This window comes from Antechinus flavipes, chromosome 3 (genome assembly GCF_016432865.1).
Source record: "Antechinus flavipes isolate AdamAnt ecotype Samford, QLD, Australia chromosome 3, AdamAnt_v2, whole genome shotgun sequence".
Taxonomy (NCBI): domain Eukaryota; kingdom Metazoa; phylum Chordata; class Mammalia; order Dasyuromorphia; family Dasyuridae; genus Antechinus; species Antechinus flavipes.
Genome location: NC_067400.1, coordinates 494,254,986 through 494,279,400, shown reverse-complemented (window position 1 = coordinate 494,279,400; position 24,415 = coordinate 494,254,986). Strand labels below are relative to the sequence as shown.

At 32.7% G+C, this 24,415-nt stretch overlaps 1 protein-coding gene across 1 annotated transcript in view; it reads right to left on the bottom strand.

Moving 5' to 3' along the window:
- The window catches only part of ARHGAP42 (Rho GTPase activating protein 42), a 405,542-nt gene that overhangs the window by 6,162 nt on the left and 374,965 nt on the right, over positions 1 to 24,415 (bottom strand). Inside the window, exons 19-23 of the mRNA XM_051986849.1 lie at positions 22,946 to 23,090; positions 20,288 to 20,653; positions 19,794 to 19,950; positions 14,357 to 14,419; positions 2,200 to 2,279 (exon numbers count right to left, since the gene is read on the bottom strand). Of these exons, the coding sequence (XP_051842809.1) occupies positions 2,200 to 2,279; positions 14,357 to 14,419; positions 19,794 to 19,950; positions 20,288 to 20,653; positions 22,946 to 23,090 (811 nt within the window). The remainder of the gene's footprint in view (positions 1 to 2,199; positions 2,280 to 14,356; positions 14,420 to 19,793; positions 19,951 to 20,287; positions 20,654 to 22,945; positions 23,091 to 24,415) is intronic.

Sequence of the window (24,415 nt, the reverse complement as noted above, 5' to 3'; positions counted from 1 at the left end):
ACTTGAACCCAAACTTGTTTAAGAATCCTCCCTGACAATATGTTCAACAGGTCAGGTAGTCAGGGAACTTCTGCTTGAAGAGTTCTAGTAAAGGGAGCATAACCCCAGAACAAGGTAGTTCAACTCACTTCTGGAGAGCCTTGGTCTTTATTTTAAGAAGAGTCAAATAGATCCTGCCTCTTGCTGTGTCCCCTCATTGTTCTTAGATCTGTCCTCTGAGGTCAAGAACAGGAAGAGAATCCCTCTTCCAATGACAGACTTTCAAATACTTTAAGGAGAAAATAATATGTTTTCTAAGCTAATCACCTCCAGAGCATTCAACCACTGATCCTTGTGCTGCTTAATCTTGATGGCCTTTTAAACACCCTAATAACCCCACTCTGGATATCCTCTAGCTTACCAAGGCTCTTACTAAAATGTCTGTATAGAATTCAATAAAATATTCCAGTGGATGGTGGATAGAGTGGGGCAGAGTTGACCAGAAAAAAAGTAGAATAAAAGGAGATAGTCATCTCTTGAATCCTGGATTATGACTCTCTTAACAAAAGTTAATATTGTATTAACTTTTTGTGCTATGATATCATCTTATTAACTTTTTTTGTGAGGACTTTCTGATTCCACCAGTTGCTAAGTGCCTCCCCAAACCTCTTATATTAATTTTGCATATTCATATATATTCATGGAGATATTTAATACATACACAATTTCCTCTGATAAAACAACCTACTTGTGGGCACAGACTGTTTCAGTTCTGTCTTTGTGTTCCCAGGGCCTATAATAGCGCCTAGGATACCAGAAGACACTTAATAAATGTTTTTTTTAAATAATCTTGAACTAGCAGTACTTTAAAATTTCTACCTCTTTTTAGATATGTTACTAGTTAGCCTTTCTCCACATAGAATTTGTCAAGTTGATTTTTTAAACCCACGTTTTATAAAAAAGCAACTTGTTTGAATAGACTATTGGCTTACTTAACTTTATTCTCCTTCAATGGTAGCAAATGGATAAATGGAAAAGCATTTCTAAAGTATTAACCATGTGCCAGGCACTGTGCTAAGTATTGGAAATACAACTAAGAAAATGAGACTACCATCCTTGATATCTGTCAAGGAACTACATTCTAATGGGAAGGAAAAACAGAGAAAGGAATACAGCTATAAGTGGTAGCCCTTAGGACAACAGGTCAGACAGTAATGCCCACATAGCTGGAGACTGTAGCACCAGGCCAGATGGGAAGATCTTCTGCTCCTCTCTTTGACTGACAGAATTATACTTGTTGATTCCCTACTTATTCAAGCAGTATTAGTGGCCATATGCCCCTTGCCTCACAGAGGGTTGGCGTGAAGAGGGGATAAAGGTTCTTTTCCTTAGTAGTGGTGATGGAAGGTCAGTTTTTATCTAGAAGGCGAAAAAAGAACTAATAAAGGGCAAATGGGTGTGTGGGGGTATGTGGATCCCTATAGCATCTGCTCTATTGGGACTTTCAGAGTGGGCTTTGCATGGCAGAAAAGTCAGAAGATGCAAGGAGTAGATGTCACCATTTCTGCTGCTTTTGCTAAAATTCCTAGTGCTTATTTATCCCTTTTATAATTTAAATTATTATATAATTATATAATGTATTATATATATGTATACATATATATATATATTGCTACATTATATATGTACCCATATATATGAGATACAAAAAGTGCTATATAAAATGCTAGCTATTATTATCTATGCCTTCATTGAAGTCACTTATACAAGTATTGAACAGCATAACAGAATCGATGGCAAGTCTCATGAGCACTCCATTACAAGCTTCACTCCAAATTGAATCTTCCAATTTCACTTTCCTAAGGAAGAAACTGAATCTTAGGGTTGGGATGTTAAGTGATTTGCCCAAGCTCATAAATCTAATTAATAGCAGAGACAGGACTAAAATCAAGTCTCCTGACTCCCAATGCGGTATCCTTTTTATTCTGTCACTTTAGATTTTTTCTCTTAAAAATAGTCATCAAAGTCAACAATCAGCTATCATCTATTTGTATGTAGAGCACTGGGCTAGGTAAGTCACAGGTAGAGAGAGGAGGAGAGGCAAAGACTATTGCAGACATGGACTTTACCCTCCTAGAGCTTGCAGTGTGGGAAAAATATATGAATAGATAAATTCAATGGAAATTTGTTGAAGTGAGTAGAATTAAAAACATTGCTTACCATTGGAAAATATTGCCCCTTGTGGGAAGGAGAGCTCATGACTGTGCTCAGCTTTACAGGAATACATAGCTTTAGCTTGGCTAAAACAAAAGAAGAAAAGTTGATGCACATCAAAGAATGTCCATTAAATGCATTTACATTTAAAACAATTTTAAATGTGTTATTGTTTTGCCAGACTCTACTATTATTACTCCAAATAATCATTTATCTGATATATGTATAGACATATCATATACCTATATGATAACACACAGCGTGGTATGGTAGATGGTGGGCTGATAGTCAGGAAGGGAAGTTCTACCATTGATATCTAACATACAGTTGTGTGACTTGGGTTAGTTATTGAGTATCTCAGTAACCAGACAATTCTTTAAGAATAAAATTTACAGACTATTTGCTATTATTATAAATGGAGAAAATGTTTACATAGGAAAAATCATGGGTCTATACCAGAAGATGCCTCTTCCCCAATATAAATACATACTGTACAAATATGTGTATATGTATGTGTAGTTATACATCTGTGATGAATTTTGAAAAACCCTGATATGCAGTGTTTCTGATTAATTAAAAATCAATTCGATAATCTGGGTGGCTGGCAATCAGGTTAGTGGTTTTTCTTGGTAATAAAAGAGAACCTGAAAGCCTCAAATAATCCTTGAAAGGGTCCCTTGCCAACTGAAAATCAAGCCTGATTGGCAGACATATAATGAGGAAATGGGCTAAGAATCTTTGGTTTTTCCTTCTGACAATGTAGCTTTATCATGAGATTCAGTCACTTCCAGCAAAATGAAAATCTCTATCCAGAGTACTCTGGTTTTTCTGTTTTTTTTTTTTTTTTTTTCCTTCATGAGCTGGGTCACCTTAAACTCTAATGAAGGGATACAAGGACAGGGATTTTTCTCCTCAGGGTAAGATTATGTTCTGTTTATATCTAAACAAAAATAAGATTTAGTTGGGTGAGATCCTGTCCAAGATATTAGAACATGTTCCTTGAGGGGCAGGACAATCTCATCAACTGGTCATGTCTTTTAAAGGCTGGCTTTTCACAGGAGGTGGGCCTTACATGAGGAAATAAGGGAGAAAAGCCTGGATCCTAATTTAATAATTAGTTATTAATATAATAGTAAAACAATAATTTCCTTTACATATATACATGTTGGTAGAAGAAGATACGTATGTGTGTGTATACACACATGCATAAAACTACACACACATATATAAGCACTTGTAGAAAATAAAAAGAATCATGAGATCAAGTGGTTTAACAGTTTACAAGGCACCTAACTTTGTGGACAGAAAGAAGACAACTTTTAAAATAAAGTCAACAAGATGTTCTGGTTTTCAACTGAGGTTCTCAGAGCTAATTTTTCATCTGAGATCATTCAAATTTTAAAATACACAATTTCCTTTTACTAAATGCCAACAAAATCTTTTAAATTTCAGTGCTACAAAGTCACTAAAGATAGTTACAAATGAAAAATTCATGTTAACCAATGTTCAGCTATAAAAATTACAGTGGAGAGCCATAATGTATTTTAGTTTCAATTACAAACAAAAATTTAACTATTTTCATGAATTGCTCAGAAGCCATTTTCATTAGAGTATTTCATACTTTTAATAAATGACCTAACTATGGTTTTAGGACATATTGGGAAGATAAATGTATATACACATATGTACATGCAGCTTCCCCCTAATGTCTCAAATATGCATAGTCAGAGAAAATATTTGCCAAGACTTTAAATTTCCTGGTTGAGACCAGAAAGACAGTAATTTTCTCCTGCTAATATCTTCTGTTACAAGTGTTAGCTTTGGTTAGATCTCATATGAAATAATGCAGACTTTTATAAAGATGAAGCTTTTCTTCCCTAGTGCTAATGCTTTCTGTCACTACTTTTGGTCTGTTGAAGAGGATGAGAAAATAATGTTATCCTCTCTTGTTGGACTCTTAGGAAGACTGTAATATCCTCTGAAAAATACTTTGCACATCCTTGATACATAGAAGGAAGCTCTGAAAGTGCTCTCTCTCTCTCTCTTTCTCTCTTTCTCAAAGATATGTAACCTATAAGAAAGGATTTCTTACAACATAATCTATACTTCATTTTTTAGTCTTAATTCCAAATTTATTTTATGAAGGGTAAACTCAAGGGTGTGTTGGAGGTAGCTTGAACTAGTGCAAGAGCTGACAGTTAAAATTTTAATGTGAGCATTTATTACACTTTAAAAAGTGTAGTCACTTTTTAAAAATGCTAGTCAGATGTTAATTTGTTAATTGTCCAGATTTATCAAAATTGATGGAGAAAAATATTAATAATGGAGATTGACCCTAAAAATTGAACCTGTATACATTTTCCACTTCCCTTGCTCTCTCTCTCTCTCCTTACCAACCTTTCCCCACACAATCAGTTGTTAAATATTTATTATCACACCACTAAGTAATAACTCAGGTAATATAAGTTGGCCAGCATACAAAATTTGCAAGACTTTTCTTAATTTGAAGAGAATTTTAAAATGCCTGCCACAACAAGTCCCAGTTATTTTGATTTTCCTTTTACATCACTTAATTACAACCACTTAATAAACCAGGGATGCTCAGAACAATGGTATGGACCACAAAGTTTTATGACTATGCAAACACAATAGCCATAAAATGGTTTACCTATTTTTTTAAAAGGATTTTTAAATGTCAAGTCAAAAAATATGTAAAATGCACCTCAACATATGTCTTAAAGAAATCTGCTGTGTATTTTGGATGTATGTAGAAATCAAAGAAGCAAAAGATGCAGTTTCTACCTTTATGGAGTTTATAAACATTCAGCAAGAATGATGACATGAAACATATAGGATATAATGTCATGTAGCATGTAATCCAATCTATGTTGTGTTAGAAACTAAATAAGTTGGTAAACAACTATCATTTATAGAAAAAAAACTACTAACAACCATGAGAAATTAGTTCAGTTCCATTTAAATAGAACAGAAATGGGGGAAGAAGGAACAGAATGGTGAGGTTAGAAGATTCTCTTCACTTTGATTTTTAGCTACTGCAAAACTCTTGAAAAAAATAAAGAAGTTTAGATCATTGAACACTCAGACAGGCCTCAAAACCCAGCAATATTGAATGTAAACATAAAAGGTGGGCACTTGCAGACAATGGTGGTAGAGAGCCCATTCACCCACACAGCATCTATATCAATGAAAAGCTTTAGGAAAATAACTAAAACTCTGTGAACCACAGCACTTTGATTCTCACAGTAAGAATAACAAAATTTGAACAATCTGATTCTGAGGGTTTTGATCAAATGTAACAACACACATAGAGTACTTTGTATACCCCAAATAAAAGTCAGCTGCAATAATTTGGACTACTATGGTTTATAGCAACTTTCCATAAACAATTGAGAGTCCTGAAAACTAGCTTAGATAAAAAGCTTCAGTTTAATTCAAGAATATAAAATGTGTACAAATTATGTACGAAGTGTCATTATCACTTTCAGAGAGATATAAATTTTTTTTTTTAAAGACACTCAGTCTTTAAGGTGCTTACAAACTATTAGGGGAAATATAAAATGTAAACAAACAAAAATTATGCAAAGAAAACATTAATTAAGGAAAGATTCAAGACAAAGTATTATAATAAATCTGAGATGAGGGCAGACACTTTGATTATGCTTAATGTGATTAATGAAAAATGAGGATGGAAATGTGTACTGGAAGTAAGATATTGATGATCTTAAACATTAACCTAAAATATGCATTTAACTTTGCATGCAACAGAGAATTAAATTCTGATCAGGGAATAATAGGGAATAAGTACATTAGGAAAATCTTTTTGGAAATTGTGCAAAGGTTAAAATAGAGTATGGAAGTAAGATGTGAAGCTAGGACACTGTTATATTAGAAGTATTCAAAGGTTGAGGGCTTGAAGAGGATGGTAAAGATACTATCGGAAGGAAAGGGACACAGTTGCAGGAGATACTGTGAAAGTAAAACCAACAAGACAACAATAGATTGATTGTGAGAGGTGGGATATTGAGAAGAATGAAAGCTGACGGTGAGATTAACCTAGGGGGATAGTGGTAATACCATAAGAAATAGAGAAGTAGAGAGGAGAAATGGTTTTAGGGAAGGACTAAAATTAATTTGAATTTATATTTTTTTATGTTTTGTTTGTTTATATTTAAATATTTATTTATTTGCATTATATATATATATATGTGTATATATATATATATATATATATATATATATAATATATTATGTATTGGTAAACTGAGTTTGAGGTTCTAAGGGTTGTTTATGTCCAGTAGGAAGTAGAGATAGACTGGAGCTTAAGAAAGAGATTAGGATCAGATCTGTAGGTTTGGCAATATTTTTATGGAGATGATAGTTGAATCCATTGAATTTGAGTATAAATTGAGAAAAGATGGTCAAGAACAGTGCCTTTGGTTATACCTATAGTAAGGAGGCAAGAAGATACGAAACCAATGAAAGAGATCAAGAAAAACTGTCATACAAAAAGGATTATCAAGAGAAATCTTTGTTATAGAAGTCATGGAATGGTCATATACTTGTAGCTAACAGGGGACTCAAGAAATTATCTACTTCAACAGTCTCATTTTACATATGAAGAAATAGAGACCCAGAGAGGTTGAGTGACTTGTCCATAGATAATAAGTGATGGAGATAATATTTGAAGCTGGGTCTTATGGCCCCATTTCTCCCGCTCTTTTACCACACTATGGTTTTCTCCAAGGATGAGATACAAGAATATCAAGAGTACTGGGAAAAGACTTTGTTTATGGATTTCTTAAAGAAAAAAGTTTCATAGAGTGATGAAGACTAATAGGTGAGTGGATAGGAAGGTAATAAAGGAAAAATACAAAATATGGTGGTTAGAGGATATAGCAAAACCAAAGGCAGGCTTTTTTTCCACAACGAAAAAGAAAATTTGAATACAGCTAAAAGAATAAATGTAAAGTAGTAAACTAAATTTAAAAAGAAATCTATTGCATGAGTCAAAGATGAAGAATGGCTAGATTAAAGTATATCTTCAAAAGATTTATTGCATCTCTTCTCCTAATACTATCTAGAGAACATTCCCTTATAATAATGAATTTATATAAAGTATTACAAAATGAAATAAATTTTAATATAAAATCTGGAATTTATGTTAAATATTCAACACTCATGTTCCCTCACTTTTGCAAAAATGGCATGGGGAAGTCCCTAATATCTCTTCTTTGAAGGATATGATAGTTTTAATAGATATAAGATATGGTAAGCAAAAAAAAGATGCAACACTAAATTAAAGGAAATATAATGTTCAAGATTAGGGGGATGATAGTCTGGGTATAATATGCTTAGTTTTAGGTGCTATATTTTAGGAAAGATATCTAGATTTGAAGTGTCCAAAGGACACTATGGATGGTAAAGAAGTCAAGACTGATTTTGGAGGCTGAGTTGACTTTTAGACTCCTGTAGTTTTTGTTGTTGTTGTTGTTGTATTGATTGTTTTAGGAAATAGTCTTTGTGAATGTTTGTCCTTTTATCTGTTTCTGATTTTTCAATGTCAAAAGGTTTAATAGGTAAGTTGATTTGCCTCACTCATATGGCAACTGTTCTAAATTTTAGTTTTTCTTCTAATTTGGTTATTATTTTGACCTTTATTCCAAGAAGCTAATACAATAAGACTACATGGAGCTGTTTTTATAACTCCCATGTTGGGAAATGGCTATTTTCTCTATTATATATGACACATCCCTAGATCATATTACAAATGAGGAGCTTAGAAGAAATTACCACTTGGAATTATAGGAGAGATAAAAGTGTTCATAATTCTTGAATAGAGAAGATCACAGATTACATAAAATTTTAAAAGTTTTTGCACAAAATCAATGTAGTTAACTGGGAGAAAAAGTCGTTGCACCAAGTTTTTCTAATATGTTCTCATTTAAATTTATAAAAATAAGAGCTACTCTCTAATTAACAAATGGTCAAAAAAATTTAAGAAAAAATTAGTCTAATTTGCAAAGGGGCAAAAGTTAAGATATCATTACCACCACAAGTTACTAAAGGTATTTACTAATATAATGGAAGACTTTTTAAAAACAATCCAAATGAAAAAAAAATTCTGTTTATGATGGTGAGGGATTCTCAAAATGCTTCTATATTCAAATGGGATTGTGTAGATGGCCTGAAGCACCATATATTCTAGAATACTCTCAATGAGATCTATGACTATTATTAAGAGATAATTTTAGAATTCACAAAGATAAAGAATGTGTATTTCCTAGATTATGTTATAAAGGTGGACTGATAGTCTACTGAGTTGTCCTTCAATATATATCTTAAATTTTTTTTTCTGACATTATTATGAAAAATTTTTAGAGTAGGTAGATGGGAGTGCAGGCTACCATACAGCTGATATATATATATCAAACCCTTCTGAAATCATCCTGCTGATTCTTTCTTGTAGAATAATAATATTCCATTACACTCATACACTATAACTTATTCAGCCATTCTCCAACTGATAGGCATCCACTCAGTTTCCATTTCCTTGCAATTACAAAAAGGGCTGTTACAAACACTTTTGCACATGTGGGTCCTTTCCCCTTATTTATGATCTCTTTGTGATACAGGCCCAATAAAGACATTGCTGGGTCAAAGGGTATGCACAGTTTTATAGCCCTTTGGGAACAGTTTCAAATTGCTTTCCAAAATAGTTGGATCCATTCACAACCGCACCAACAATGTAATAATGTCTCAGTTTTTCCATAGCCCCTCTAACATTTGTCATTATCTTTTCCTCATTTAAGCCAATCTGAGAACTATGTAATGGTACCTCAGAGTTGTCTTAATTTGAATTTTTCTGATCAATAGTGATTTAAAGAATTTTTTATCATATAACTAGAAATGGTTTAATTGCTTCATCTAAAATTTATCTATTCATATATTTGACTATCAATTGGAGAATGGCTTGTATTCTTATAAATTTGAGTTAATTCTCTATATATTTTAGAAATGAGGCCTTTATCAGAACCCTTGGATGTAAAGATTTTTTCCTAGTTTTCTCTTCCCTTCTAATCTTGTCTGCATTGATTTTGTTTATACAAAACCTTTTAAATTTAATATAATTAAAATTATTCATTTTGCATTTTATGTTGTTTTCTAGATCTTCTTTGGTCAGAAATTCCTTCCTTTTCCATAAATCTGAAAGTTTGATTATCCCTTGTTCTCCTTATAATATCCTTTATACCTAAATTATAATCCCATTTTGATCTTACTTTGGTTAAAGGGTATTAGATGTTGGTCAATGCCTAGTTTTTGCCATACTAATTTCCAATTTTCCCAGCAATTTTTGTGAAATAATGGGTTTTTATCACAGAAGTTTGAGTCTTTGGGTTTATCAGTTACTAGATTTTATTACCACTGACTGCTTGTAAACCAAAACTATTCCAACAATTGATTATTTTATTTCTTAGCCAGTACCAAATGGTTTTGATGACCACTACTTTTTAATATAGTCTTAAGTCTGGTACAGCTATGCTACCTTCACTTGCAATTTTTTTCATTAATTCCCTTTAAATTCTTGACCTTTTGTTCTTCCAGATGAACTCTTATTATTTATTTTAACTCTGTAATTACTTAATTGTCAATTGGTTTGTAATACTTTATTAAATTGAGACTGTTATCTTTCTTGGGCTTTGGGTCTCCTCTAATTCTTAGTCTAGTATTCTTTTTCTCAAATCACAGCTGTTTGCTTAAAGCCAAATATAACATAATAATCATTGTTAGATAATGAGTGAATACATTAGACACAATGGGTTTTAGTTGGGATTTTACATAGTATTACATAGTATTTTAATTTTTTGGTTCTTTGCTGTTTCTATTAACCAAAAGTATTATTTTAATAAATGTTATAATACCAACCTAAAAATACATATCTTAAGAGTTGCAGTGTAGATAGACTAGAAGCTGGGCCATCAGTTGAATAAAACATTTTTTTTAATCTGACTGGAGGTCCAAAAATCTAAGAGCTTAAACCTGCTTCTAAGATAATTGGTTTGTTTTTCTATCTGAGTACTGAGAGACTATCCTCCACTTAAAAATTCCCTCATAGAAATCCTAGTCCACCATTATTGAGTCAAGTGAGAAACTGTTCCATAGGCATTCAATATGTATTAATCAACCCTCTAAATTAATCTTAGTGTTCCTTAATATTTTCTTAAAAGGAAAATTTCTATGTAATATAATTATGTATCTGGAAGGACATGGACATATAGAGTCATAACTTCAATAATAACAAAAATTTTGGTTACTCCCGTTTACCTTCTAAGTTAACCAAATAGTCCTGGTTGTAATAGCTTTCTTTAGGGGATTGACAGATCCTTATTATTAAAGTTCTTTAGGTACAAGTGGGATAACAATTTTTCAGGGTTGATTAAATGGGATACATATTTTAGGGTATACAAAACCCTGAATTTCAGACTTGGGAGAGACGTCCTAAGGCATGTAAGTTAATTCATTCCCATATAAAAACACTCACTAAACACATGCAACACATAGCCAGTCATCCAATCTTTGCTTGAAGAGCTCCAATAAACAGAGACCCATCTCCCAAAGTGGTAAGCAGTCCTTTTACTTTTGGAGAGTTATAATTGTTATAGTTGACACCAAGCTTAAATTTTTCTCTTGGCAAACTCCCCTACTTACTCTGTTCTTTATAGTTCTTCCCTATGAGATCAAGAAAAGGTCAAATCTCTCTGCCTTTCAAATGCCTGAACATGGCTGAGGAACTTGGACGGTCAGGCAACAAGATTAAAGTGCAGTACATGAAGGACTCAAGCATCACAGAGGTATGTGCAAAATATTTAAGGAATGGACTATAAGAAGGCTTTTAACAGGTAAGTTAGATCACTAAAGGAGATTTACAGGACAGGAATAGAATAAGATGAGAAACTGTGAAGATAGTATAGAGAGTTACTTATGTACCAAAGTATATAATTAGGAGATAAATGCATATTAAGGCAAATCATAGAATCTAAGAATTAGAAAGGATATCAGAGACCATCCAGTCATAGCGTCACATTTCCAAAATATAAACTGATACTCAGAGTAGTTAAGTGACATGTCCAATATTTAGAGTTGTAGAACAAAAACCTAGAATTTGGGTCTCCTCTAATTCTTAGTCTAGTATTCTTTTTCTCAAATCACAGCTGTTTGCTTAAAGCCAAATGTAACATAATAATCTCCATTATATTATATTTCTATGTCTGACTATATGAATTGAGAGAATATTTTTCTTAAAGCTTTTGTCTCATTTCTATGATTATTCTATATCCCATTTGCAGAAACCCAGGTTTCCAGTAAATACAAACTAATAAAACATCGCCATCTAGTGCTGAATCGAAATTGCAGGTCAAGGTTCCTCCCAAGCTGTTAAGAACTTCAAATGATATCATCACAGATTTTTCATATTTGAAGATACTCAGTTATTAGAATCAGGATGTTCCACAATTAAATTGCTCCATAGGACAAGTCAAGTTCAGAAGATTTTATATAGGCTGAAAAAATTATTTTAACACAATTGATGACACTGAAGGGATTTATGTTCATAGCCAAGACAAAGTTAAGGAAGAAAATATTAATGGATAGATAGAAATGGATCATGTTGAATTATAAACATAACACAATAATATGATACTTATATTTAAGTTCAGCTAACTGGCAATCTCAAACACCAAGAACACAGCCAAAAACCTAGCAAGAAATCTTAAGAAATTAACTGTAACAAAAATCAATGAAATAACATTTTTACAACAGATATGCACACTTTATCAGAAGAGAATTGTTCAGGCTCTAATATTTACAATTGTAATTCAACTGGGTTTCTAACCCATATATTAGAAAGGAAGAACAGGATTGTAATGAGTTTCTAGAATTAAAAGCAATGACAGCAAGAATAAAAAGTGATGAACAGCTTAATAGTAGAGAAAAGACAAAAAAAAAAAGATACAAGAACTCAAAAAGATTAGTAGACTAAGCTATTGAATACAAGGAAAAACAGCAAAAATCCAGGATTTTATCATTTTAATAATGGCATAATATAATAATTGATAATAAAGATGACTCTGAGAAGTTTTAAAATGTCTTATATCATGTTTAAGTGTGCAATAATATTTAGAAAAATCTTTTCATAAAAGGGTGAAATATTACATAGATACATGTGTGTATAAAAACACACATGAAATTTAAGAGAAAATGTTCTAGTTATCAAAAAAATGCACTTATATGAAATACCTCATCCCCATTGATGCTGTATAGATATGTATCTCTCTACTTCAATCATGTTATTGCTGTTGATTTTTAGTCATGTCCAACTTTTCCTAAATCCACTGGATCATAGTATGTTAGGCCCTTCTAATCTCCACTCTCTCAAAGTCTGTACACGTTCAAGTTCATTGTTTCTATAATACTATCCATCTCACTCTTTCCTATCCATTTTTCCTTTCCTTTCCAACATCAGGCCCTTTTCCACTTAGTTCCATCGTCTTTCTTATTATATAGCCAAAGTATTTAAGCTTCAGCATTTGTATTTGACTCTCTATTGAACAACTTCAATTAATTTCTTTAAGTATTGACTGATGTGATCTCCTTGCTATCTAAGGGACTCTCAAAAAGTCATCCTCAGCACTACAATTTCAGACTGTTAGTTCTGTGATACGCTTTTTGCTCCTGGAAAAACCATAGTCTTGACTGTATTGACTTTTGTCAGGAAGGTAATATCTCTGCTTTTTAGTAGGTTGTCCAAATTTGTATAGTTTTCCTTCCAAGGAGCAAGCATCCTTTAATTTCAAGTGTTCAGTTACAATTTGCTGTGATTTTTGAGGCCAAGTAAAAAAAAAATCTGACACTGCTTCCATTTCTTCTCCCTCTATTTGTCAGAAATTGATGAGAGCCATTGTCAAGATATTTTTTTTTCAAGCCATCTTTGAAACACTCCTCTTTCACTCTCATCAAGAGCTTTCTTAATCCCTTTTTATTTTCTGCCATCAGAGTTGTATCATTGCTGATATTTCACCTGGCAATCTTAATTCTGGCTTCTGATTCATTCAGCCTGTCATTTCTCATGATGTTCTCTACATATAAATGAAATAAATAAGATAACAATACACATACTTTCTTTTCCAGTCTTAAACTAATCACTGTTCTATGTTTAGTTCTAATTGTTGCTTCTTGGTCCAAATACATGTTCCTCAGAAAACAAGTAAGATGATCTGGTCCCATTTCTTTGAGACATGCCACTTTTAAATGTGATACACACAAAGGCTTTAGTGTAATCAGTGAAGGAGAAGTATATATATATATATATTTTACAACTTCTTTGCTATTTCCATAATCCAGCAAATGGCAATTTGCTCTCTAGTTTTCATGTTTCTTTGAAAATTAGCCTGCTCTTCTATTAATTCTCAGTTCATATATTTCTAAAGCCTAGCTTGCAGAATCTTAAGTAGAGCCTTGCTGGTGTGTGAAATGAGTGCAATTATTCAGTAATTTGAACACATCTTGACACTGCCCTTCTTTAGGGCTATCACTCTACTACATAACATTTATTAATATATGATAGGTACTGTGCTGAATGCCAGAGATATAAAGAAAGAACAAAACACACTCACAACCCTCAAGGAGTTCAGGGTCTAATGAGAGAGAGAGATTATGGAAACAATTATATAATCTCAGAGGGAAGGCACCAGTAATGGAAAGTCAAAGAAAGGTTTCTTGCAGGAAGTGAGATTTGCACTGAATCATGAAAGAAGTCAGGGAAGGAGACATAGAAGGACAGTATTCAAAGTATAGAGACAACCAATGAAAAGGAAAGGGATCAAGATATAGACTGTCATGTAGGATGAACAGAAAGCAGGGCAATATTTTTAAAATGTAGGAACTAAGGAACTAAAAGTTAATTATATATGATTTAATTTTTCAATAATAAACTTGAATTATCTAGACATCAATATTCTGTCACTGAATAAACAGAGTTAGAGCAATTAGGTGAATAGTTAATAATTTTAACAAATCAGTATTGTTAAAGTTCTTCTCTTAATTAATTAACATCTTAGTAATAAGATATACTTTTTAGAGAACTTACCGTCCAGCAGAAACCTGCTTAAGTGAACCAGCACTTTCAAACAGCTGGGCTTTAGCTGCCACTCTGAAAATGAAGCATAAACACATGTTTTAAATTTGCTTTTCAAAGTGCCTTAGTATCTGTCCAGGAAATCATTCAAGATCATCATATGTTTCTGTTGCATCATTTAAAAAAATTGTTGTGAATTCAAAAATGTAAACAGAGCAGCATAAACTTCAAGTAAAACAGTCTTATAAATGAGAAACATATTGCTAATAAATTATAAATAACATTTTAATCCAATTTTTCAGTCTATGGGATGAACAGTGGGTTGCTATGAACCATTCACTCTTTTTTAAAATTTCATTTTATTTTTAGGGAATAAAACAAACATTTTCATAGCAGTACAATTAAAAAAAAAAGATTACATATGAACCTGCAAATCTACCATGCACAACTTCCTATTCTTTTCAAATATATAACAAAATTATCATATAAATTTTTCCTTTTTTTCTTTCCTCACTCCCTCTGACCTAGAGATGACTACCATTAGAAAGAAATAGGCATATAAATGTAAAATTATTCTATGCATATTTCTCTTTATCATTTTTTCCTCTGGATGCATTTTTTTTCACATGTCCTTTGAAGTTCATTTGAGTATTTATAATGGTCAAAATAACTTATTTGCTCAAATATTGCTGTTACTTTATTCAATGTCCTCTTGGTTCTTTTCATTTTGCTCTTTATTTTTTAAGGCAACTTTTTCCACTTATTTTCTAAAATCACTGACTTCATCATTTCTTATAGACAGCAGTATTACATGGCAATAATATACCACAGCCCTTCTAGTCGTTGCCCAATTGATGGGCATCCCTGCAATTTAAGTTCTTTGCTACCATAAAGAGAATTAGTATATCAATTTTAGAACATACAGATTCTTTTCTTTTAACCCTAATCATCTTTGGGGATAGATCAGACAGTAGTATTACTGGGAGTCAAAGTGTATAAATAGCTTAACACTTATTTGGGCATAATTTAAAATTGCTTTTCAAAATGATTGGATTAATTCACAATTCTACCAACAATGAATTAGTGTCCTAATTTTTCCACATTCTCTCCAATATTTGTTACATTCCCCTTTATCATTTTATCAATTGATCTGGTAGGTGTAAAATGATACTGCAAGGGTGTATAAACTTGAATTTCTCTAATTAATAAGAGAGCATTTTTTCACATTACTATAAATTTCTTTTCCCACTCATATTCTCTGACCACCTATCAATTTAGGGATGACTTTTTAGATCTGGTACTGCAAAACCTTCTTCCTTTACTTTTTTTCCTCATTATTTTCTTTGATAGTCTTGACTTTTAGTTTTTTAAATGATTTTTCTATTATTTTTGCTTGCTTCTTTCAAGGGTTCTTCTTTTAACTTCATTCTTCCTTTCTCCAAAACCTATTCAGAATGATAAAGAAAATGCTTTCTCCTTAAAACATATTCTTTATTAATTAATTCATTTCTTCCCCTTTACTAATTTACTATTATATATAAGACATTGTGCTAGGATGGGGAAAAATTAAAAAAAATCCAAATTAATATCAATAAGCTTAATGGCTTTAATAATTATTGGATCTTATGGAGTCAGAGGGTAGAAGGAACTCAAGTTCAAAGTGGAAGGCACTACTTTTAAATCTATGTTTTTAGCACAAATTGTTATTTACATTTTTAAAAATAATTTTAATGCCAGATCCAGTTATGTGTGTGTCATACACATACTACACACACACACACACACACACACACACACACACACACACACAGAGATATTTACAGAGAGAGAGAGATGGATGAGCAAATTCATGAAATTTAACTTTTTAAATTATTAAATATGGCATAGATTCTAAATACTTAAATAATGATTTTAGCTGAGGTAAAGTGAAAAGAAATGAGAATAAGGTCACGGCAAAAACAACTAGGACAATTACTTATTTTTACAAGTAGAAAGTTCTTGATAAAATTCCTACACCATTCTGCCATGGAGGTGAGTTTCGATTCCTAAAGATAATACTAGGATACGATGATAGGTTCTACAAATTGAAGACTTTTACATACAGGTCCACGGACTGCATTAATTTAATTGTTGTTGACCTTAATATCAGATCTTTGATTACTTACTAAAATAATTAGCATGTGGGTTAGTCAGTCATTGAGCATTTATTAAGCATCTTTTCTATTGTAGGTATTGTGTTAGTGCTACAAACATAAAGAAAGGTAAAAGACAGTTCCTTATCTCAAGGAACTCAAATGTGACAGCTAAGTGATGCGATATTATAGAAAGCAGGGCTTGGAGTCAGGAAGACCTACCTGAATTCAATCCAGCCTCATACTTAGCTATATGACTCTGGGCAAGTCAGTCACTTACCCTGTCCGTTAAGTGTTAAGTATTTGTGGTCAAATTTGAACTCAGGTCCTCCTGACACTAGGATCAATTCTCTGTACACTATGCCAGCTAGCTGCCCCACTGTCCCATTTTTTTCATTATACTTCATAAATTTTTAAAATTTCTCTATTTTTTCCTTTGCAATTTATGTTGAATCATAGGCTACAATCATCTCCCTTTTCAAATTCAGATATACAAATGTTCTGTGAAGTGAAACTTCTTGTTGCTTTTGCTGTCACTATGAAACCAACTCTCCCCATCCCTCTAATCTTTCATCTGAGAAGAACATGCAAGCCAGTCTTTCATTTATATAGCCCACTTAAGTATTGTGGTTTCTTCATCATCAACATTGCTGTTATTTAAATAGTGCTTTAAGGTTTGCAAAGTCTTACAAATTACAAATATCTTATTTTATGCTCACAACAATCCTGGAAGATGGGTACTATTATTATCATGCCCATTTTAGAGATAAGGAAACAAAGGATGAACAGTCTCCACTCTTCTATTGAAAATGTTCTCGGGTCAAGGCATATCCACTAATTAACAAAACCAATGGTCACTTTTCAGTCCTCACCCTTTTAACTCTTCTGAAGTTTCTGTTGGTTTTGATCACATCTCCCTGTTAGTTGTTGCTTTCTCTCTTAGCTTTAGGGACAACATGTTCTCTTGGTTCTCTTTCCAACTATCAAGCAGCTCCTATTCTCCTTGTTTTGCTTATTTTCCCATTCCCTACTCTTTCCCTGGCAATTTCAATGCCTCTCAGAGTCTCTCAGATACTACCTCTATGCAAATAATTCAACTATTTTTCTCAGTCTTCAACTCTCTCCTGATCCTGGACTATCATGTCTATCTGCCTTTTGAGACACTCCCATTAAATGTCCAACTTGATTCAAAACATATTAATGACCCAAAATGGAACTTATTATTTCATTCTCTAATTTTGCTCTCATTCATTCTTTAATATTTCTTTTTGTGATAATGTCATGCATCTTGTCTCCCATGTGTGAAATCTGGGAATTATAGTTGACACTTCTGTATCCCTCATTTGTCACATCCAATTAGTTATCCAATCCTGCTAATTATGCTTCTATCCCATTTGTGTACTCCATCCCACCACAAATGTTTTGGTCATGTAATGAAAATGAAAGATAATAGTAGGACAGTAGAATTAGTATATTTAATGAAATTCTTAGGCTTTTCCTTTTTAAGAAGAAGGCTTTCAACATTTTGGGTAGATCTTTTATGAAAAAATACGGACAAAAATCAAAGATTAGAAGTTATGGAGGCTTTGTGATGTTTATTACTAGAGACAGAACAAAACCAGTGAAATTACAGATCAAATGCAACTAAGTAAGTATTAGAAGAGAATATAATTTTTTTTTTAAATTAATGATGGTCTAGTTTTTCCCAAAAGTTTACTCTTATAGCTAGTGTAGAAATGTTATAGTTAATAAAATGGAAATAGCTAAACAGAAATATGGCTAATAATTTAGGGGATGCATGACTGTACACATACAATTTATAGCAAATTGCTTTTTTCAAGGAGGGGACTAGGAAGAGAAGTTACTTTGGAACTCAAAATAAAAAAAAATATTAAAAAAATGTTTTGTTTGCATATAATTGCAAAAAAGAGTCATATATTCAAAGAATTAATAATACAATAGTTTTATTTTAGAACCAATAGAACTATATTTATAGGTGTAATGAAAACAATTTTTAAAAGGAATGAATTAAAGAATTTTATCCACTGATGCTATGAACAAAATACTTTGACAGTGTGATCATAACAGATTTAAATTAGGAATGTTTTAGGGTACATCCTGACTCTTTCAAGACAACTATGACATATTATAAAATGGCCTACTGCATTGCTGAATGATAGAGAATTCTAGCCCAGATCGACCATTGATCTGCACCAGTGTGCCTTTTTTTATGTTCACATGGCATGTTTTTGGCATGTTCTATTCACCGGACACAGAACTTGAAATCATCTTTTTCCTCAGACTACTAAAATGGGATCATAGATTTAGATCATAGGTTGAGAGGTGAAAGAGACCCCAGAGGTCATTTGGTCCAACATTAACTGTGGCCCAAATTGCCTATAGTGACTTGTCAGTCACTTAGGTAATAAATAGTAAAACCAGGCAGAGCTCTTTTGACTGTATTATAAAGTAGATATTATAAATTATTGTATTATAATACTATAATTGACTATTATAAAATATTATAAGTAAGAATTATAAAGTAAAAATCTAAGTATCAGAGGGTCTTACTAAACTGTGTAGTTATTTATTAGTCTACCTGAATTCATACCTTTCTTCTAAGGTAAAGCTTCTTAAACTGTGGGCCACAATGACATACAGAGTTGTATAACAATGTGAGCACTGCAAAATTATGATTTATTATCATTGAATATTTGATATGAATTTTGCATTTCATATATGAATGTCTGTGTGTGTATTTTCTATTATACTTAGGGTTGTTTAACAAATTTTCAGGAAATTTTTCAGGAAAAAAGGGGTCATGAATAGAAAAAATTTCCTGTCTTTGGAAATTCAAAATGTTCCATTACATGGGCTTATAACTTCCAATTCTAACATGACCTTCAGAATATTATTACTCACACTTACATTGATAATATTGATTCTAAATTTAATTTCTATGATTCTGTCAGTGTGAGAACTGATGCAGAAGAAAGCTCATATATAACTCAGAAACTGTTAACCCAGTATATTAATCCTTACAAACTTTATTCCAACTCCAAAACTTCACCTGCTGGGCCATAGCCATTTTTAATCCCAAACAAGCTTCCAAAATAGTCTTGTGATGGGAAATAGATCACTCAATCCATTCAATAGTAGATTACAAGAAGAGAAAGTAGCTTGTCCAAGTTCACTTAGCTTAGATATAACATCAGATATCAAGGTTTTCTAGTGTTCTTATTAAACTAATTAGGGTATTTAATATTAAAATGAAAATTTAAAAATTAAAAATGAATCCTAAGATCCTTATCACTTACACTGAACCAGGTCGCTGATATCCATTGCTTGATGTTGTTTCTAACCTCAATCTCCTACACATTTTTGGAGGAAGGTCAGGATTTGGCGGTGCTCTAGGTGTCTCTTTGGAATCTATGGAAGTTAAGCTTTGAATGGATCCACTGTAGCTTTTGTTTCCTATAAAGAAAATCCCCCAAATCATAAAGACAAAATAAAGTTAATATCATAGCACATGTACATTTTTTTTTAACCAAAATGGCAATGTTTCAGTGAACAAAATGTTCAGTGCACAGAAGATCATCCTGAGGGAGATCACAAACTACAGCAATTTTTTAGATGGCATCACTTCATCATGACAAATAAATTTAGCCCCAAAGTCACAATGTAAAAGAGTCCTTATAAATGCAAGTACATGAGCAAAGTTAACAGGCATCATTAGTCCCTTAAGTCCTTAGCTTTTCTTTGTGCTTAATCATGCTGAATAATCCAGCAATTTATAAGAGAAAGTACTTACCTTCAGCTGCAGGGATTGATCTGAGGGAAGAAGCTGCAGATCTCTTCAGTCCTGAGAGTCCATAAGTCCCCTTTTGAACCAGATCTATTGATGGGGAAATGTTCCCTGATGCAACACTCTGACAATCAGACTCCACATCTGTTTTGGATGCATCTTCTTTAGAACTTGATTCTGGACTAGTTGTCCAAAGACCTGAGCTTTTCTGTCCATTGGAAGGTGGTGGAGATGCAATCCAGGGGATGCCTCCAGATTTTTCCCGTGGCTGAGAAGCTGATTTAGTAGTGCTATTTTGTTCTGATGAGTGAGAGGAGAGTGATTCTATGCTGCCCATAGGTGTGCTATCCGGGCTGCTGCTATATGAATCACCTGTGGTAGGGGGTAAGAAAAGGCAATTCTGTTAATAGTTACTTAAATCTTTATATTTTTTTGCTGATGCTACAGGTTTATTGCAATTACTGTAATTCTAGGCCTACAGTAGTTGTTGATAGTCCTCAATATAGAAAGAATATTTAAAAATTTAGAATAGGTGGTTGCATTTCCTCTATGACATAAATGCGTATACATGCACACATGTGTGGATGCACATATATGTATATACAAAGGAATGTGCGTACATATATGTATATGCAAACACACATGTGTATTTTCTCAAGTATTTATGAACCGTAAAACCAAACAAAGTAACATCAAAATTTATCCCTGACAGCAGGACCCCAAAGTAATTGAACAATGAGAAAAGAGTTTCCCTGGTGATTGAATAGGGAGGCAAAAGAAATAGATTAATGACATCTTTTGTTGTTGTTGCTGTTGTCTTTATCCCCCTGCCATTCCAAAAGGTATTATTAAGATATGATATAACTGAATCCCTTTTCATTTAATAGCACTATTAGCTATCAGCCGGCAAATTCAAAGCTGTACCAACTTCACAAAGGACAAGTTCATCTCCTGTAGCTTACAATTCTGTAACACAAAAGACATTTTACTGTAGTTTTCTTTTATGTTACAGGAAGATAAGAAAAAAATTGAAGCTCTGAGAGTACTTTGTCTGGATTTCTCCCTTTCCCTATCATCATACTTTTATGTGTATATATTGTATATTTTCCTATTTCCTCCTTTTCACTCTCCTTCTCCTTGACTCCCATTAATAGCATGAACTGGGCCATCTTTTTTTGTATCTTCAACAACTAGCATAGTATCTTAAATACACTAAGTACTTAATAAGTATCTATTGCATTCATTAACATTATTGTGTCTATAATTGATATAGGGAATTTCAGGGATGTATAAAAGCTCCCTCTATTGACATAGACCAGCAATTTGTTTGTAATTTATAATCTTAAGAAAACTGTCTGGAGGCAGTGAGAGAGTTTCAGTAATTTTGCCCCTAGTCACAGGGGGAGGCTATTTCATAAACAAGACTTGAACCCATACCTTTTTGGCTCCAAGAATAGCCTGTCCACTACACTTCACTGCCTTTCCATAATAATTATTCACATTTAAATAGCACCTTTTGTTGCTGTTTAATATTCAATCTTGCCCAACTTTTTGTGACCCCTCTCAGGATTTTCTTGACAAGGAAAAGTGGAGTGGTTTGCCATTTCCTTCTCCAGCTCATTTTACAAATGAGGAAACTGAGGCAGAGTGAAGTGACTTTCCTAGGGTCACAATGCTAATGAGTATCTGAGGCCAGATTCAAATTTAGGAAGATGAGTATTCCAGACTTCAAGTCCAGCACTCTATCCACTGTGCCTCCTAATTGCCCAAAATAACATCTTAAATTTTGCAAAATGTAAATCCTAAAAGATTTGTATGAAGAAAGTCCTTTCCAAACCTGAAGGAGATATATAAATAGCTATTGTTATCCACATATTATTATTATTACTTGAGCCTCAAAATAATTTAGCTACTGGCATATTGTCTTATTATAATGAACTTAAAGGCAAATATGCTGACTACTAGTTCCAGTGTGCCATACTAACATTCTATAAAACTCTAGAAAATTATCATCTTGGCAGTGGAGAGAGTAGGACATAAAACAAAGATTAAAATGAAATGAGAACAGCATCCCCTTCTCCAATTATTTTTTGTTTTGTTTTGTTTTTGTACTACATACATATTTTGTACTATATTTTACAGTACATATTTGTACTGTCTAAAGCTACCTTCCTAAATCACGTTAGTGCTTGGGCTCACTATACTATGGTATTCAAAAGAGTTTGTGTGTTTTTTAAGCATTTTATGATATCCAAGAAATGAGGCTTTAAGAACATAATGTAAAAAAAGGAAGGAAAATGACTGCTTCGGTCAGATCCACTTTGGCTTTTTTTGCAGCCACTTGTGCGCCAGGACAAAACCTGCTGCAGAGAAAGCACCCAATGTACTTAATCACAGCTACAGAAGAAAGAGTATTGAGAAGAACGGCTGGGTTTTTTTTTTTTTTCCCTTTGCAGTGGTAATGAATTTGGTCTAATATGCTTGTCACTGACACCTTGATACTACATGTTGACAGGGACTTTATAAATGTAGAATAGAAAAGAGAGAGTCTAAGAGTGGGAAAGAACATTTTCTCTCTCACTAATCACCGACAGGAGAGTCATACATCCATGAAAGAATGGGCTACAAAAGTAGAAACATTCTGAAAGGTCATTCCATACTTACTGTCTGGTTCTGCCAAGCATGGGGTATATCTCCCTCTGGGCTTTCTTGAGCCTGTTGAGAGGCAAATGGCTCTTGTCCTTCTGGACCCTGACCGGGACTGAGGTTGAGGAAGAGGAATATTTGGGTCTGGTGCAGTATGGAATATCTATGTAGAAGAAAAATAAATATAAATACAATGAAAATATAATCTTATAAATAAATCTAAATAATTTAGATCAGTTATTAATATAATTTCATGCTCCTTAAATTTACTGTGGGGTAATAGATCTCATTCTGGATCTGGAATCAGGAAAACCTCGATTCCAAATATGCCTGGGATATTTCTTCTAGCTCTGCAATTTATGATATGTCCCTTAACCTCAAAAGATGTTTTTATCATGAAAAGCAGTATTGTGTAGTAGAAGCAACATTGATTTGATCAGACTGTTAGGTTTTAGCCCAAGCTCCTGTGTGTGTTGACTATATTTTAGGCAGGTCATTTCTTCAAGCCACAATTTACTTAACCATCATTTGGGGATAATAGTACTTATACTATGACAATACTAATTTATTTGTTACATAAGCTTTAGGATAAAAATGTTATAAAATATGTAAATGCAATGATTATTACATTTTTACATACATAATGAGTGTAATAGTACTTGTCTCGCCTGAGTTAATGGGAGATACAAATGAGGCAACATATATAAAAGCACTTTGCAAACTTCAAAGTCCTTTGTTAGTGTCAATTAATATTATTCTCTATACTAATGTCCTAGTGTACTAGTACCTTGAAAGATAGAAAAAAATATTCTCTTGGTGTTGATTACTATATCTGCCACAGGCTTCCATTTACCTTCTGAGTTCTTTGCTTTTATCTCCTAAATGTTAATTATGGAGACTTTTCAAATACACACACACACACACACACACACACACACACACACACACAGAGAATTATATAGATATAGCCATCTCTTTGTGTGTTTATATATATACACATATGTATACATATACATCAAATATACAAAGAACATATTATGTATATGTGTGTATGTGTGTATATATATATAACAATATTCTCTAGTAATTCTGGAAAGTTGATCACAATTTGTTATGTTTCATCCTTAACCTATAGTGATTAAATAATCCTTGCAGGGCTAGAAGGGATGAATTCAATATAATCTAAAAGGAAAAAGAAAATCTAATTCTGAGTCACTTTCTACATTCCACAAGTTTAAGAATTTTTTTGCAGAAGGCCTTTGCTTTTTGCCTATATTGTAGATGGAAACAAAGCAAGCTATACAAAGACTTTTTGTATATGTATATATATGTAAAATGTAATAATGATCATTTACATATTTTATGACATACTTATATCATACTGTTGCAATGCTTATATAATAAATAAATTTGTATTGTCATAGTACTATTATCCCCAAATGATGGATAAGTAAATTGTGGCTTGAAGAAATGACCTGACTAAAATAT